Genomic DNA, 18541 nt, shown 5'->3' on the forward strand with positions numbered 1-18541 from the left:
TAGGGTAAGGGCACCAGATGCTAAAGTTGTTGTGAATTTTATGTGATAAATGTTCAAGAAAAAAAAGTTATTGGTAAGATAAATAGTTAATGATAAACTGTCATATACATGCAACATATATTTTATTGTCATTTACAATGATAATGGTAACAGAATGCACAAATAAGTCTAAATATTAAGTGTTGTATAGAAGACTACATTACCCATAATGATACAGACCAGAAAGGGGTGAAAATGAGTTTGTTGTTGTTAGAAATGTGTATTCAGGCAAGCCAATTGCTGTGGCAGACATGTTAACTCAGCCCATTATTCTAGAAAAAAAGTCCAGACTCTCACTTAGTATTTTTGAACCACAAATGCAGAAAGAACAGCAATAGTCAACGACAATAAGCTAAGCTGTTAACCACAAAAATCAGAGTTGGATCTTCCTTTTTAATTGACAAATTAAATAAAAAGTCAACCCCAGAAAGTAAGAAATCTGTGATATGTTCATTGGCTCTAGTCATTTCAATGCCAAATGCAATAATCATTCCATGAATAGAAAATGACAGTTCAGATTTATATTAGATTGACAATAGATGGATGAAAATAATGTGGTAAAAGTGGTAAAGCATCCAATGTGATTAAAATTCTACATTAGCAGAACACAGTCCAGCCAGAGACATTTTAAAAAGCAGAGACATTGGAAAGAAAGAGTGGAGTAAAGCAATGCAGACACATATTTTGATACAGCCAAAAAGAGCTAAATAGATGAATACACATACCAGCCATCTATATATCTATAGCCAACTGACTATAAAAGTGGTCACATTAATTCAAAATCAAAGACAAGATCCAAATGAAACTGAAACTATTGACAACATACACTACATCTCAGTAATAGGGCGGGCTGCCTACCTGGCGTGGTCAAAGTACTCTTTATTCTGGTTCCTGTAGAAGACAGAGAAACGCAGCATCCGGCCAGCGATGACCTCTGCCTTTTCCAACAGCTGGTTTAGATGCACTGTGGAATAATCTGGAAAACAGACACAACACATATCATCATAGAAATTAATATGCTGTCATCAGGAGGATCGGATGTAGTAGAAATTCAAATTCTTTATTATTATTATAAATAATAAATAAATATTATTATTATATTTCTTATTATAAAGCACAAGAGTGACTGTTTTCACTTGCTAGGATGGAATATGAACTGTGCAAGTGTACTGAAGGATCCTGAGATCCTTCCATCCTTAACTCCTTCATATTCATAGCTTGAAATGGCTCAGCATTTAGACCAAAAACATTTTCAGTAAATCCTATAATACAATCTACTTTCACTCACCCCCATGTGAGCAGGTTTGCCAAATGGGTGTGGATTTTATCCAAAGCATATAATAAGTTTCATAATGATAAAGGCTCTTTCCCCCATTCCAATTTTCCTGCAAGCACTTGAACACACCGACAAGGATGATTTGGGGAAAATTCCCTGCTCTTTCATGCAAAATGAAGTACCTTGAACAAAAATGAAAGAAGACCATTAAGAAGAGTATTAATGCCCAGCAGATTTCTCTGCATGTTGTTTTTCATACAGAAGTGAGAACTGTTAATAGTGAGACATAATGGAATAAATGGCAGTTAAACAATTCAACTGAGAGACTGAGGATTTTACAGGAGTGGAAGGCCTTGGCAGAGGCATCTTTTGCCTGCTAGGGATGTAGAGGATTGACAACATCATTAAGCATTCCCCTTTATCGATTTCTCTTACTGCACCTTCATTACACACACTCTTCCCTGGCCTGTTCTCCTTCCCTCCCATCTCAACTGCTGCTCCTCATCCCTCTCACAACTACCCCTCCTGATAAATTCTACCATCCAGTCTCCACGCCATCATTTCCTCCCCTTTCTCCCCCCCACCCCTACTCTAAGTCTCTAGCCAGTGATGTTGAACTTGTTGACCTCTGCATCAGATGATATACAGCACAGCTCCCCTCCCCCATCTCTCATCCATCTTTCCCTCCACTCAGTGTAAATTAGCCTTCATTTAATATTCTCCCTCATATTGTGCTATACTCCTTTACTCCATTGTATTCCTCTCTCTTAACGCCCTTCACTATTATCCTCTGTTGTTCAGTGCTTAAGTTGGTTAAGTACAGGCTTAAAATCAAAGGCAGCACTGATGTCACACATCCTGAAAATGTATGTAGTCATGGCACTGTAAGCTGCATATTACTCACCAGCAGTGCAGAACTCGATGATCTCACTCCACTCTGAGATGGCGTAGTCCCCGTCAGTCTGTTTTGATGCGGTCTGGACGGCCACGGTGTACTCTGTGCGTGGGCTCAGGAACCAGTGGCCCCTAACCGTCATGGGCAGGGGCACTGCCTTGGCCACCAGCTTGGTAGGAACATCCTGGAGGGAGGGAGGGAGTGCAGGAGGGACGGAAAAAGGAGGTGAATGATGACAGGAAGGAATGAGTCAGAAAGAGATTCTCCAATTATGGCTTTCTTTCAGCTACATGCAGGGTTTTTGCTTGTAAACTCACACATCTTCACATTTCATATAAGTAGTGGAGTGCAGTTTATACGTGTGGCTGCCCTTTTGTTTATGTATGTACACAATTCTGGACACTATCCCCCCCCTCCCCAAGTCTCAGTGAGCCTTAGCAGCTCATTGATTGGACTAGGAGCCCCTGCCTAGCAACAGAGTCATCCACCAACACTGTTGCTGCACACTAAAATCAAAATACTAGCATGGGTTCGCCCGCTATAACAAGAGTAAAAGAGGAAAAACACTCAGCTACACAGCACCCAGGAAGTGACTGCAGGATGAAAGGAAGGAGGCTGATGAAACAAGTCTGTAAGATTACCAAACCAGATCACTGACTATCCACTAAAAGAGCTGCAGTCTTCCTGCTACTGCTGGTGGTGCAATTACTCTCAGGCAGAGAGGGCCGTGTGAGTGATATTAGCCTATTATAGATCGGAGCAACAGCTCGCTTTGGAGTCTTTGAACAAAACCATGAAAAGACAGGTTATCTTGAGCTAAAACATGGTGTGCCCATGTTACGTGTTTTAGCTTCAAATCAATATTTTTAGGTTTCAAACAGCAAGGATTATCATACCTCCAGATGTTTAAAGCATCGCAACAACTATCTATCATTAATAAGAAGTTGCAGAACGATTATGGTCGTGAAGGGACAAATCTTATTCACTGCCATTCTACCCAATAGACACATCAACATACAGCACTACTGGAAAAGCAGAAATAACAGAAGTGGAGATTGTATATAGAGAACATCAGATAGAACACTGAGAGATACCCTTTTTAAAAAAAAAAAAAAAAAAAACCTGTTTTCCTTCAAATTTGCCTTATTTATTAATTTGCATTACTTACAAACACTTAATTTACTGTATTTGTTGTTTCTTTGTCAAAAATTTGCCAAAATATTATATTTACATCAGATTACTCTGTGTAGAGTATGCCTTTTAAAAATATTACACATTACTCATTACACACAATATAACACATTTTACAATAAATTATATATTTTTAAAAAGATGTTTTGGGACAAAAATTCTATTTTAAGTCACTAAAGTATTCTATGGTATGTTTACCTGTGTACATATATGTGTAGCAATCAAAATCAATATGACCAGCATTCTGACAATGTTCTACAGCTGTCAGTTCCCTGAGTTAGGACAGTTGGGCAAAACAGCTTTTAAATACACTGTCCCTTCCTCCAGGAACATTGCAGATTACTGTTGGTGTTAGGTTTTGGTTTTACTTTATTTTGATAGTGGTACCTGTTGAAAAAGAGATTTTAATCGCAAGGAGACTTTTACCTGGTTAAATAAAGGAATGAAAAAATGTTTTAGGACTAAATAATTATTGAGAGAATTATTCATATTTTTTTATAATTTGGTAAAGGGTACTTTAATATTTATCTTGATTTATAATGGAACATTGCCTCATTTGTACTATCAAAGCTCCTTGTGGTTTTTCAGTGTTCTCACACACTGAATCACATGAACACAAAACACATTTCTTCCTTATTTATGAAATGCAGCAAATTCTATTCAGTGAGACTATAACAAGAGGCCTTTTGGTGAGTCATCTCACGTTAAACGTGTTTACCTTGTGTTTGAACTTGTTTGAGTTTTTGTTTTCCTTCTTGTTCAGGTCAATGAAGTAATGTGTGATGCGCTCCTTGCTGCGCGGCTCCATGTCCCAGCAGATCTTGAAGGAGTCGCAGGTGATGTTGCTGATCTTGATGTTCTGAGGAACAGGGAGCTCCTCCATTTCGGAGATGCTTCCATCCTGGGATTTACTTCCTGTGTAGTTGAAAAACAATGTTGATATAATCCATGTCGAATACAACAATATATACCAAAATGAAATGATATGTTTCATAATTACTGTAGGACTCCTTTGAGATCACAAATCGTGTTCTGGCCAGTAAAGCTTATTTAAATTTGATACAATATCAGTTTTGAATCTTTGCTCGTAATAACTTAAGTGTTATGAGACATTGATCAGTGATTGTAAATCACATTTTTATTCTCTGAGACTCTTGAGACCATATTAAGTCAGTAGTACACACCTTTAAATCCCATATCTATGCTCTGCTTTTATTCAGAATTGTCGTTTTCTTCTCTCTTTCTTACTGACTACATACCTTCCATACTGCAGTTTCTCAGTAATAATTCCACAGACAGCACTAACAGTAGTATAGCCACCATATCACACACACACACAAAGGACTGCCTGTGTCACCGACTACCATATATGTTGCCATGGAAACAGCCCTTCAACACACACCTATCTGCTTTCCAGAACATAGGCAGCATTAAATATTTCAAACGCCGCTGATTGAATCTCATCTCTTCTCAGCAGAAATGGATCCATTTATAATCAGCAATAATAAATAACTCAGCTACCACACTGCAGGCAATAGACATGACCCTGCAAGAATAACTTTTAAAATGCTGGTGAATGTCATAGAACTTCAGCCAAGTTGGGTAAACTTTTTTTGTCACATCATTCCTTGCCTATTTGGTCATACAGAAAGGCCATTGCTACATCATTTTCCATCAAATAAATTGAAAAATCTTAAATTTTCTGAGCCACATAGATCTCATGCAATTAGTCAGGTCCCTGTAAATAACACAACATATAGCAAAGGCGTACAACCCAAAGTGCACACTGAGGCCAGTGAAAATGTCAAAAGAAGGTTGAATGAGAGCTTTGTAGAATTTGGATGAATATAGACTTTGCGTCACACTCGGGGACGCCCACTTGGCATGGCAACAATGTGTTTTCTGTGCCCCCTCCTGGGTCTAAACACGAGAGTGAGTAATATACAAGAATGCAGAATTTGGGAGTAATGCACAACATGACTGGACTCTGTAGAGAGTAAACAATGGAAGAGGCAGCGGAGCATGGAGCATCCATCTCCGCTCATCAGCTGAGAGAGCAATCCATCCCATAATTGGGCTGTGTGGACTCTCTTGTCTCGCCTCCACACAACACTCTCACAGTGGAGCATTTGTAGATTGATTGATTTTAGGAAATAGCCAACCAGCAGGTAATTCCTACACCCAATGAAAACAGCTAAAAGCAGCCTAGCCTTGCAATTTTATTCCATCTTGGCTCTTTCAAATCATGACAAATCAAATCCATAAGAGACAAATGTATGTTTTTTACCTCCAGACCAGACCCCTCCCCCACTTATTTTTGTCCTAATCACTAGTTCTTAATCACAACTAGCTGATTACCAAAAATAATCATCTTTAAGCTAAAGAGAAAGACCTCCTATTGTTACATGCTTGGACCACACTGCTGCTCATGATGAATGAAACTAAATATATCCTATGCACTTGTGAAGTTAGTGTGGAAAGATGACTTTTCAGTGATCAGACAGTGAACAGACAAATCTTTGGGGAAAATGTGTTATAAATCTTCACACTACAGAAAGTCAGTGTATTTAAACAGGATTTATTATCTGGATTTAGTGCACATGGCTTAAACTAGATTTTAGGGGCACTGGGGGTAGGAGATTCCTGAGTATGTAAAAATGTAAACAGGCCAGCAGTTGCATCCTTAGCCTTACTGCACTATGCTTGGCTCTCAGACCTAATGCGGGTGCTCCTACACCTCTCTGCTTTGATTTGTGAAAGCTTCTCGTCATGCTGCTAGTCCACATTTAAAGCCCATCTCATTATACTTAACCCCCACTGATAAGTTTGGCTCAGACTGGGGGTCAACACAGGACATGACGGGGCAGACCTGTGTCAGAAAATGCTCCACCAAGTCAGCACAGACCAGACAGTGATGTCAGCACTTTAACGTCCCACCTGAGACTTTATGTTGCTGACCTTTAACAAAAACAAGAAAAAGACAAGGCATGTTGACATTCTCTGACATCTGCGTCAGGGAGAGATTAAATATACCCAAAGGAAGTGAAATATTGCCACGGATTTATTTTACAAGTTTTCAAAATGCCTAAGTTCTTGTAGAAATCCTGAGTAATACAGGCCTTAAAGAACAGACATCAAATGTGTATTTCAAATGTGGACATTATTGCATATTTTATAGGAATTATTACCACTACTACTGAATCTTTTTATGCTAGGGAATCAGACAGCTAATTTGTGCCGATTCATCATAAGCATTCATCATTGATCATAGATCATAAAACATAAGCTTTCAGGTTAATCATTCTATTCCAAATTCTCACTACCTCAGTATACTATCAGTATACTGTAAACACTTACCGAAACCAAACACCAAAGATGAAAAACCTGCTAACTCAGTTGCTGTGTTGTGCCTGAAGCAGAGTAAGTTCCTTGTCTTCTGCTCCTTAAAATGTTACTGTCAACACTAATGTTTCCCTTAAATACTCTGAATGGAGACCCCATGCGGGGCCTTTGCCCTCCCAGCTCCTTGTGTCTCCACAATGCTGATTTAGCTCCTGTTTACTCTAATGCTCTCCTAATTAACCTGTAAATGGAGGCATTACACAGACAAGTGAGGCTTTCCAAATGCAGTCAGATATTGCCTATATAACACTCTTAAAGCCACGCAGTCGAGTTAAAAGTGATGTTATCAGGGAAAACAAGCTCTGAAGGCTGCAGTTTACTGGGCAAAAATCAAAGGACATGCTCATGAGACAAACAGGTTAAAGAATTAAATTAAGCTATCAATATACCAACATACTAACAAATTAATGATAAAAATGAATGAACTACTACTTGCAGGCTCCAAATATGAAACTGAATACACTATGAATATAATGTGAACCAGGGAGCCTTGCCTGCAGGTAAATACACCGTATTGTGAGAGCCAGTGATAAGCTGTGCTCCGAATCCTCTGGGACTCTTGAAAGCACAGGATGAAAGATGGAGGAGCAAAAGCCAAGCAGGATGAAGGTCAGGCAGTAAGGGAGAGAGTAAAACATTTTACAGTCTCACACAAGAGGACTAAACCCTCAGTCTGACATGTTTAAATGTATAATTATATTGTATCTTGCCTCTCGCTACTTTGTGCTTGCACCGGAGTTGCTACTGTAGCTAATATTCATTCTGTTGAGACATAATTACTTGTCTTCCTATTTATTGCTTTGTATTATAATGATGTGCAGGAGGCTGAGGGTGGGGGATTTTTGCCTCATCATGATCAAGCAAAATGAGAGTTTGTTTTTGAGCCCTTGCTTAGGAGCATAGATTACTCATGCTGTGCACACATGAACAGAGGGTTAAAAATGACATAATGACATAGGAGCACTGTACATGCTGCATGAAAGCAAAAGCATTAAATTTCCAAAGATGGAAAGCCTACTCCGTTGAATCTTGGACCTTATTGAGTATTGCCCTTTTACTCGGCGTGCTGTCAAATGCCACAGTGTGGAATAGCAATAGATGCAGAGGGATCAATAAAAATCTTGTTAACATGCATACGTAGGGCCATCCTAATAGCTCTCTGTGGTAGGATTTGTTCCAGACACACCTGGCCTGATACTGTGAATTACTTGTTAGCACGCATTGCAAGTGAGAGGAAAATGATTTGATTTCCATTCAGGCCATCTAATAACATAATGTAAATATACTCTCTTAGAGGTTGTTGGTGATAAAAGTGTTCACTGTGTGAGACTATGGTGCTCCATTTGAAGGTCCACACTTCTCGATTTCAAAACAAGTCAACTTTCAGTCAAAGTTACTGTTGAAAAATCAATTTCCCAAATACTGTTGGCAGGTGTGTTGTGTGAAAAAAGAATTGGCAGATGATAGTAGCACTGATTGTCTCTGACTGCACAAGTGGGCACTCAGTTCAGACAGATGAGCCTCCTACTTTTTAAGTTGCAGTGTTTGGTCTAAAATTGAACTGTAGACATGAGCAGTGCCACAGACACTCACTAGTTATCGATGCTCGCAGGCCTTTGAAAATCACGCCTTTTGTTCCTCTCAATGCACAGGCTAGACTGAGACAGAGAGCATACAATGCTCTGTTCCTCAGGGTTACACAGTCTGTGTTCAACCTTTTACACATCAATACACCCCTGAACAGCAAACAAAGACCTATAATAAAGACACTTTAATAACAACCTTTAGTGGTGAAGAGGACTTTTCAGGGTTCAGAGTCGACCCATCCCTATTCTTACAAACTAATTAAATACAGAAGACCTTCAGGGAGGACAGATCTGCTTTTCTAAACCTGTCCAAAACCAGAATGAGTCCTAATTTCTCATTTGCATAGAAATTAAATTCTCAATCAAAAGGCTGCTTTTAAACTCCTTCAACTGTGCTTTTTGTGGTACAAGTCTTGAATTTATGTATAGAAGGATTTCATATACCAGCAGTCAGGCACTGAAAAAACATACAAAAGGAAAATTAGCATCATTGTTTGAAGCAGAATTTCAGGGTCAGGCTGACCTGCAATCAATCTCAAAGAATGTTTTGAACTACATAATACAGTAAAGTCAATTGCAAGTGAATATATTATACAGCCAGTGAGTGGCTGCATAATATTTACATCTAACTCTTGCCAGCACAGTCATGGCACACAACTGCTCACACTGAACATTGGCCAAACTAAAATGCCAGCTTACTCAGACGATGCTGTATCTCGTAAACCGGCTTGCTAATGTACCACGGTGGAACATATTGGATAAGCTCTACACAAGTCCACAATCACAGGAGTTACCATTCTATACGTACATGACTCTACAGCCATGCTAGCAGCTCTGAGACTGTACTTAGACACAGCAGTGCTTTGAGCTAAATGCTAACGTCAGCATGCTAACATGCTCACAATGACAATGTTAACGTGCTGATGTTTAGCAGGTATAATGTTTACCATGTTCACCATCTATGTTAGCATACTAACATTTGCTAATTAGCAGTAAACACACAACACAGCTAAAGCTAATGGTAATGTCATTTAATTTGCAGGTATTTGGTCATTAACCAAAGTGTTGGTAAAAGAAAATTGACCTGATGATGGGGTTAGATGAAAAGTGTAGGGATTTCCAGAGTTGTTACAGTTCATTCTGAGGGGAACATGGACGTCTGTACCAAATTTCATGGCAATCCATCCTATAGCTGTTGAGATATTTCAGTCTGGACCAAAGTGATGGACTGACCAACAGATCGACATTGCCATTCATAGAGCCACATTGCTAGCGTGGCTGATAAAAATCTTTTGATAATGTCTGAAATGCAGCATACTTGAGACAGTGAGATAAAAAAAAAACAATGGCCCCTGAACAATCGTTTCTCCCACTGTCTATTTGATCTTGCAAAACTTCTTATCATTGTGTTTCTCAGCTCCACTGTGATTTTACAGGGACTGAAAAGTAAGCCTTTTGTTTCAGTGTTGCAGCATTGCATTTGAGGAAGCCATTGTCAACTAGTAATTAGCAGGCTCGACACTGAGGAAGCTTTTCTTCAACTTGACACAGTTACTGGGGATGTTTAGGGACCTTTCGCAGATGTTTTTCTATCTATCTGTCTATCTATCTGTCAATCTATCTGTCACACTGCCAGACTGAGTGTGTCAATGCTAGAGCAGCAGTATTTCGGGCAGAGAGATTTCAGACAATGCAAACACAGTACTTGGTTGCATAAATGGCAGCCATCCATCATGGCAACTTAATTATGTCAGCGGCCACGGCACAAAGGCCTCGCAGGACATGTAGTGTGTATTTCATTACCCCCTGTAAGTACATATTAACTGCAGATATAAAATCAAAATGGTGGTCCAAGGCAGCCTTGCAGAGATTGGTGGCACATTTGTATCCAATACAACATCATGGAAGTAGCTCTCTGTGTCTCCAGACCTGCACACACCAGCCGCAGAGACTTCTTATTCACATGAGCGAATTCTGTAAATTTCCCACTTCTCATCGCTCTTAGGAAAACATTCCCTAACCTCCACTTATTCATGTCACAAACCCATCACTAAACTGAACCATTAAGGCCGCAACACTCCCTCTAACACAGGGGACACACAGAAACAACTTGCATCCCACCATTTCTTTTGTGCATTGAGATGCTCAAACAGTCCTCAGTGTGTGTGAGAGAGCTCTTTCCCACAGACAGCTGCATGCATTTCCATTTGCAGGGTCAGCATAGGCTTATAATCCTCTCATGCAGGCAATTAAATATTAATGGATTTGGGAGATAAATTTAGAAAGCTATGTGGAACTGAAATGAATACAGTCCTTAGAAAAATGTTCATATTGACCAGATAATAAAAACAGTCAATTTACAAGAAAGCTGAAAGTGGGCTATGCAGTCTTCTACAGGGTGAGGCAGGGAAAGTGTAAACTAGACAGTATTTCTGCAGGTCATTTTTAATGTCACATCAAAATTCAGGGAGTGGTCAAAATAACAGGGACACCAATATAATCCAATCAACACTAAAAACCATACTCAAAAGAATTCAACATCACAAGCTTCACTTACTATTACACATAAATCGTTTCTCATCCCTCATCATGACGCTCAAGTACATTGTCCACAGTAATGATTTGATTTGTGGATATATACTAGATTATAGATTATTATATTGGCATTAGCATACAGTGTGCAGTGATGATACTTAAACTGCACAAATGATAATATGAATGTGTCAAGTAAACCATCTACAGTACATGAATTATCTGAACTAACAATTCTAGGAACTACTCGGCTATATGACAACCACCACTTGTTCTACAGAATCTGCACAGAAGGTAGACAGTGTATTTGTGTTGCCTCATAAACAAGAGTATGTGGGTGTCTCAAGGACACAGAGACACTATTTACACTGGGCAATCTACTTGATAAATAGGAAAGTGGCTGTTGTTGTTGCAAAGACTAGGCTTATCAAAAAGCTCTCCATTTAACCTGCAGCATAGGGAGCACAAAGCTGCAGGGTCCATTAGAGAAGTTCAGCCCCAGTCTATACACCACTATTAAAATGACAGCTTTAGAATCAGGCCAGCAAAGCACTAAGAGGATATCAATTGCATCCTGCTGCATTACATAATGAAGAGCAAATCTGGCAGCTGAGAAAAGTAGGCAGTGTGGGACAATGACTGCACTGTGATCAGATGTTGGGGGTCCTTTAGAGGCTCAATTAAGACACACCATTGACTCCAGGAGTACTCTAACGCATATCAAGAAAATCTGGTATAGCTTTAAAAAAAACCAATTAAATCCATTCAGCTATGAAAAGGTGTGTCCATTGCCATGGATGTGAATTAATCTACAATCTTAATTAAAAAAGGGATCTCTGTGAGCAGCATCTGGACTCCGATGTGAAATCAATTGTGTGTAATTTCACTGACTGGGTGTGTAGGGCTGCACCGCCTGTGCACACACGTGGGTGCAGCCATATTTGAGCCGCTCATTCTCTCGTGGTGATGACTTGCTTTTTTCCTCCTCACCATTAAATTCGCATCAGGGTTCAGCCTGCTCATATAAAAACTGCCTATCCTTTTTGACATTATAAAATTTGCTTTTAGATGCCTTCTAATCTATGATCAAATTTATATCAGCTCTTTGTTTGATGGTAAATATCCAGAAAACTTTTGAATTCGGTGAAGTCAACCACAGACTATATCCAGCATGGATGCAGCTGGATGACTTGATGAATTATACATTTAAACGGAGGGGGAGAGTTTTTCGTTAGTTGAAGATGAGATATAAGAACTGAGTCATGCGTAATCATAAAAATGTACAGGATGTCATACATGTGCAAATAAACTGATTAAGGCAACTCCCAGAGACACAGACAAGAGGCAGCGGCTATAGGCGGGGTGGCTGCCGGTCTCTGTCCATGTCTGTGGTGCTGAAATAAAGGCAGTAACATTCTTTCCTAGCCTGTGCATGTTCAGTTTGCAGGGATTTACATTTCTTTTGAGCAAATACCCCTCTCTTATGAATGAACAAAACATTGTTGCCACTGTAAAGACACTTAGCTATTCCACACACGCACAAGCGCACCATCCATCCAAGGAACCAGTGGAGAGACCGGCCCCTACTCCCCTCAAACACACAGTAAGGGCACGGCATTCAGCTAAAATCAACGACAAAACAGTCTGTATGCTTTGCAGCGGCTCTGAAATTGACACTAGGGCCTAAATGCACCGATTATGCGCAGACACAACTCCACTTACCATCTCGTTCGCATAGCTGTATGGCGTCCAAGCTCAGGTCCTTGATCATCCCCTCGCAGGGACTTAATGGACTGGTGATGTTGTGCGCCAAACCTGGTACCTCCATCTCTGCAGAACAGCCTGGATGATGCTACTGGTGAATTGTTAAATATCACGCTCGTTTCGTCCACGGGACTTTGCAGCAGGCTTCCGTCCACGGTCGTCAGGGAAGGAGAAAAGAAAGAGAAAGAGAGACCGGTTTCCAGTCAGTCCCCTGCTCGTTCCGTCGCTCACAGCTCTCCTCTGTCTCCGGGGTGGTGCGGCTAGTGGCGCGTCAGCGGAATCGTCACGGGCGCGAACAGCACAAGCCGCCAGTTCGGGTTTGCAACGTGAGGCATAGCAGCTTCTGCAGAGATGCGATTAAATGTATGAACCTCAAAGATATCAGTCTGTGCGTTTATCTTTATCTTCTATTTCATACGTTCCCTATTCGCGCAGCGCCTCTGTGCCTTCAGAGCCACAAGTGTGTGTGTGTGTGTGTGTGTGTGTGTGTGTTGAACACCAGCGGATTAGTGCAGAGAAGTTCCGCAAATTCAATGGCTTCTTATGTAACCAGATTAGCCCGGTGTTCCCCCTCCGGTTTAGGTCTCCATCTAAACGGTCCACACGCTCTTGTTGTTTCCTATTTCACGTTCAACGTCATCCCAACAAGGGTCTCTCACATGTCCATATTTGGTGAGGCGTGGCCCTCTCTCGCAGGAGCGCAGGTGCAAGTGGACCTCACAATAATGAGCTGGGGGACGACTCTGACATATTTCACGACATAATGAATGAACAGCCTCTGCGTTTCCATCATATAGGCGATCCTTATGGCATTTTAATGGCACGTAATACAATGTAAAACCCTGAGTGAGTGAGTGAGTGCCAGAAAACCATACTACTTAATGCTTGGCTGTGGGGTGCGTCTGTTTGTAATTATCTTCCCCAGACTAGACTACTACACCCTCTTTATCAGTGGCTTCCAGGAGCAGGATTGCCAAGGCATGAAAGATCAAGTGCACGGGCAAATTGCGGCTAAACATAGATTTAAGGCTGCAGGCGCCTCTTATGACACCATTTGGCCAACACAGAGTCATTTTCATTCATGTAGCCATATTCTCAAAGCAGAATTGTCTCCTCTCCATTCTCCATAGGGGAGCATCAGAGTGAGGCGATGTCACTTTCTATTTGTTTTTGTCTCTCTCAGTGTTACACAAGGCGCCCCGAGGAGAGGCGACAGAGTATTTATCTGTTCAGCGGACAACGAATTCTGCAGCTGCGCCTGTGGGACCCCTGAGTCATGCTGTTCAAAACGGCAGAGGGGGAACTGCCGCACTACAGGCTACACCGCGAATTATAGGAGGGAAGCCACTGTAACTCATCTCTGTGTGAGGCATACTGACAGCATCATCATCACCTCTGAAGATGGAACAGAGACGGAGAGCAACGTGACCATTTTTATATTCCGATTTTCATTTTTCACGCAGATACAGTAAACTAGTTGGTGAGAATTTTCATGCACATTGGAAGATTAGAAAACGGGGTAATGGTGGCCATGCGAATTAAAATCCTGGTAAGCTTATAATCACGGTGGCATTCAGATTCAGTAGGAAACATATTAGACGCACCACTGAAGGCCTGAATTTATTTCACGCTCAGATTTCACGATGGCAATGCTGCATCTGGCTCAAATTTCCTGCCTGGGAAATACAACTCATTAAAAGTGAAGGTCAGCATGCGGATCACTCCCTGCAAACACAGAGCCATCTGTGTCTGAGGAGAGGATGCTGCTAGATTCATTATCAACAGATGAAATAATCAAAGTTATTTGTGTAGCAAAGTTACATGTAGCATTATGCTTTTATATGTTTAGCTACTATATGAGCATGACTTACCAACTGCACCCCCAGCTGTCCAAGATAGCTTGATTACTAAAGAGCTTTGTACTGATATCTACAGATTAACACAGCATCTGTTTAAATGACTCTGTTTCCACTATAATTTCATAAACCAGTGAGTGAACTCATCAAACTTCTATGGGCAGTGATCAAAAACATAAACAAAAAGAACTAGAGCTCATTGTTATGTATGCCATCATCTATTTCTCTCTGTCGCCCTGTCTCCCTCCCCTTTCCCATTTCCCCACTCTGCCTGCTGTGCTTATCTGACAAAGGAGAGGAGGAGGAGGAGGAGGAGGAGGTGGAGGATGAGGCTGACCGATTCTGGAGGGTTCTTTCTCATCCTACCTTCATCCGTCTTCCTTGCCATCCCTCTCTCCACCCACCCGTATCCCCTCCAGCGAGAGTCATCATGTGTTAGCGTCAGTGTTTCCAGTAGAGCTGCAGGAGGACGAGGGAGAGTGACACTGTGTCCTATGTAACACACACCCAGCCAAGTTCACCCCCTCCCCCCATCTCCTCCTTCACCCACATCCTTCCTCTTTCCCTCTTCACTTCCTTTACCTTTTCTCCTCATCATATTCCTTTGTACTGTCTTGACTCCTTTTCTTTCTTTCCCTAAATTCTCTCTGCTGTTACTCCAGATCTCATAATGTGCATTTTACTTTGCAGTGTCAGTGTCTGTTTGTGTGTGTGTGCACACTATATATCATAGTGTGCCCTGTAGTGGCAGTCTACTCTGATTTGCTCACTCTGCTGTGCTCAGAGGCCACGTGAACACACAGTGACAGATGGAGGAATAGCAGGGAGAGAGGTGTAGTAAGAGTTGGGGGAAAAACAGGCCACATAGGTTTGAAAATTATAGAAGGATGAAGAAAGAGGAGTCAAATCCAAACATCTCTCTCATTATGTTTATCCTTTCTTTCTACATCATCGTCTGTCTCTCACACACCCACATACACACACCCGCCGGTCATAACATATCACTTCTCATCCAAGAGGTCAGTTATGAGCCAGTTATGGAGCACAGGCCACAACATTTTACATTAGCAGAAAACAATACCAAGTCTCCAGGGCTCAATGTGTGTGTGTGTGTGTGTCACTGCGTACCACAAACATTGTCTGAGAGAAGCCAATGAAGCGTGTCATTGATTTGCAGTGTGAGCTCTGGCCTTAGCTGCAGTTTGATTGATAATGGCCATGTGTGTCTCTGGGTCTCCAAATGAAATCACAGTTTATCTCAGCTTTTCAAGAAACGCCTTAACCCTCCATTACTGTTGTTACAGTAAAATCTAATGAATAATGAAATTCATTGTTAACCAACATGCAACAACAAGACCTGCACGTTTTAATCAGGAGAAACTCATTAAAATCAGGGCTGAAAGATTTATTAATAAAATTAATTAGATAGAGGGTGCACAATATAGGAAAAGCTTAAAGGAATGGTTTGACATTTTGGTAAATACGCTTATTGGCTTTGTTGCAGATACCTAATTTTTGTCAGAAGCTGCATAGGAATATCCCCCGATTGAGTCTCAACAGATCTGGATGGACTCAAAGCTGGGACTCTGGGTCTGGCTCTAATAAAAGCTGGAGGTGGAGGTTGGTCATTTCAGTCAGACACTGAAACGACAGCTGACAGCAGCCCAAAGAGGTTGAGTTTTACATTTGAAAGCAACAAGACGATTGGTTAATGGAGGTCGTGGCACAATCGGATTGGTTGAGGTGAATAGGTTAAATGCCCTCAGCCAGCTGATTTAGTTGGAAGAAGGAAAAGAAAAAGTGTAAACAAGAGAGTAAGGTTATGAAAAGTAGGATTCCTGATTGAACTAAGCTCCATTTGTGGCTGGACCAACATTTTCCCTCCTAAGAAAATATGCCTGTATGACTGAAACCAAAAAAAAGAAAGAAAAATGTTCATTGCATCTATATTTGAAGCTAAAAGACTTTGAGAGGTAAAGTATGAAAGTAATACAAAAAGGCTATGTGGCTTTATTTGTTGGACACAACGTTTGAGAGGAAACTGTCATGAAGCTTCTATGTGTATATTCACAGTGTTATGTTTTCAGTTGCATAATTACTGCACAATCTCATACTGACATGTTACTGAATGCTGCAGATATGCGAACAAAAAGAACATTTTCCGTCTTATTGAGATTTTTGTCATTTTGCATAAGAAAGAATGAACAAGGAGAAAAAAAATACAGGTAAACAGACACAATGAGCCAGACTTATCAGACACTGTGAGCATATTGTCCACTGGACAAAAGCCAGGTATGGTGAGATAGCAGCCAAGTCACAGCTCTTCTCATTTACACCTTTCCCGCAGAGGCAAGCTGCCCATGAGAACAATATGTGATGCTGTGGACTCTGCTGGTCTTCAAGTGTGGAGGCCGCCAGGATGCAGAATAAATGCATGGTTGGTTAGTTATAGAAAGCTCATTGCTGCCTTTCTCTGCAATTTAGCCGTCTTTCACTCTCTGCCTCTAACAAAAGAACATGAAATGGAAATTAGTCATGCTGGGCAATGATTGCGAGCTGTGCCACACACATAATTGCCCTAAGTGAGGTGAAGAAAGACTTTGATATTCATGATTTTAATGACTTTTCTCTGGAACTAGTATGCCTGTTGCATGTGGGATTGTTTTATGGAGTAAAATGTAAGTGTATTTGTTCCTGTGGAAGCTAGATCTACTTTAGCGTAAAATTGAGATTTCATTATAGCTCAGATTTATCATCATCATCGAGGAATCATAAGAGGAATTGACAGCAGACACTATAATGACTGTTTTCTTAACATCCTTCCTACACGTTACCCCTGAGCTCCTCCGGATAACATACCAGTATTTACATCCTGTTCAGTGTTTTGGTGTTAACATGAAGGCGTTCCTGAAGCTCCTGTGGAAATTAATAACAGAGGAGAAAGTGAGTGAGTCACAAGCTGCCACAGAACATAGTTCAGTGGCACCACCTGTTTCTGTTAAGGGCTCATTTGCGTTGGATGAGAGGCTCTCTCTCTGTCTATTCTCCATCTGAACATTAATTTGCAGCCATAAACAAGAGAGGCCTGTGGATGAGCTTTGGAGCACTTAATATGATCATAAATCAAATGGAAAATTGAATCCCCTTCGTTACCTCAGGCAAATGCAGGTTGAAAAAGTGTTTATGTTGTATTTTGTGAACATGCATGCAGTCACAGACACATGCGCGCACACACACATAAATACCTTTAAAGTCTACATTTCAAAAACTAAATTCTGATATTCAAAACTACAAGGTAAAATATATATTAGAGGTGACATATACTTATGTACTGTATGTCACAAAGAATACATTTCTCTAGTCTCATGAGTGTTCTTTTTGAAGCATGTATGTTAAATCCCACAAATAAACCACCAGTAATTTTGTAATGTTATATTATATTTACTAAACGTGTGATAATTGGTTGCTGAGTAACCATTGCCCATGGTTTACTAGAGAAGTGTCATTTTAAGTGGCAACACTGCCCCCTTGAGGTTTTCAATGACACTGCCAATGTTTTTGCAAGGCACAGCACAGAATTTAGCAGGACAATGCATTAAGCCAAGTGGTTGTCAATTCTTTACAGGCGGTGGTCTCATTCTCTAATTTTGCTGAGCTGCTCATATTAAATAAGAGACTTAATGTGAATGTACCACAGCCAGGGGACACAGTGCTGAGTTTGTGACCATGACCTCACTCAAACAGATCATATTAAAATCTGAACTCTTCACCTGACAATTCATCATGGAGGGAGTTTATTATATTAACTGGATAATGCCTAAAAAAAAACAAAGAGGAAAAAGGAACAAACCAAATACAAAAAATGTGCAAAAATAATCTCAAAATAATTTCCACTTCTTTGATGGTGTAGTAGCCTGGTAGACAGGACACATGGGCAGTAATTTAAGAATTTAATTTAAGCTCCAGAATTGAGACTGAGCTTAAAATGAATTGCATTACT

The 18541-nt window shown here is 40.6% G+C and overlaps 1 protein-coding gene and 1 long non-coding RNA gene across 2 annotated transcripts in view; one reads left to right on the forward strand and one right to left on the reverse strand.

The window, feature by feature from the left end:
- Positions 1–13153, reverse strand: part of phyhiplb (phytanoyl-CoA 2-hydroxylase interacting protein-like b) — a 15837-nt gene extending 2684 nt beyond the window's left edge. Inside the window, exons 1-4 of the mRNA XM_044213900.1 lie at positions 12644–13153; positions 4120–4316; positions 2220–2394; positions 898–1015 (exon numbers count right to left, since the gene is read on the reverse strand). Of these exons, the coding sequence (XP_044069835.1) occupies positions 898–1015; positions 2220–2394; positions 4120–4316; positions 12644–12749 (596 nt within the window). The 5' untranslated portion in view covers positions 12750–13153. The remainder of the gene's footprint in view (positions 1–897; positions 1016–2219; positions 2395–4119; positions 4317–12643) is intronic.
- Positions 13154–13587: 434 nt separating this feature from the next.
- LOC122884248 lies at positions 13588–15402 on the forward strand. Its single transcript, XR_006379849.1, has 2 exons — positions 13588–14234; positions 14835–15402. It is a non-coding gene; the product is annotated as an uncharacterized LOC122884248 (long non-coding RNA).
- The last annotated feature ends 3139 nt before the right edge of the window (positions 15403–18541 follow it).

The sequence above is a fragment of the Siniperca chuatsi genome, linkage group LG11 (genome assembly GCF_020085105.1).
Source record: "Siniperca chuatsi isolate FFG_IHB_CAS linkage group LG11, ASM2008510v1, whole genome shotgun sequence".
Lineage (NCBI taxonomy): Eukaryota > Metazoa > Chordata > Actinopteri > Centrarchiformes > Sinipercidae > Siniperca > Siniperca chuatsi.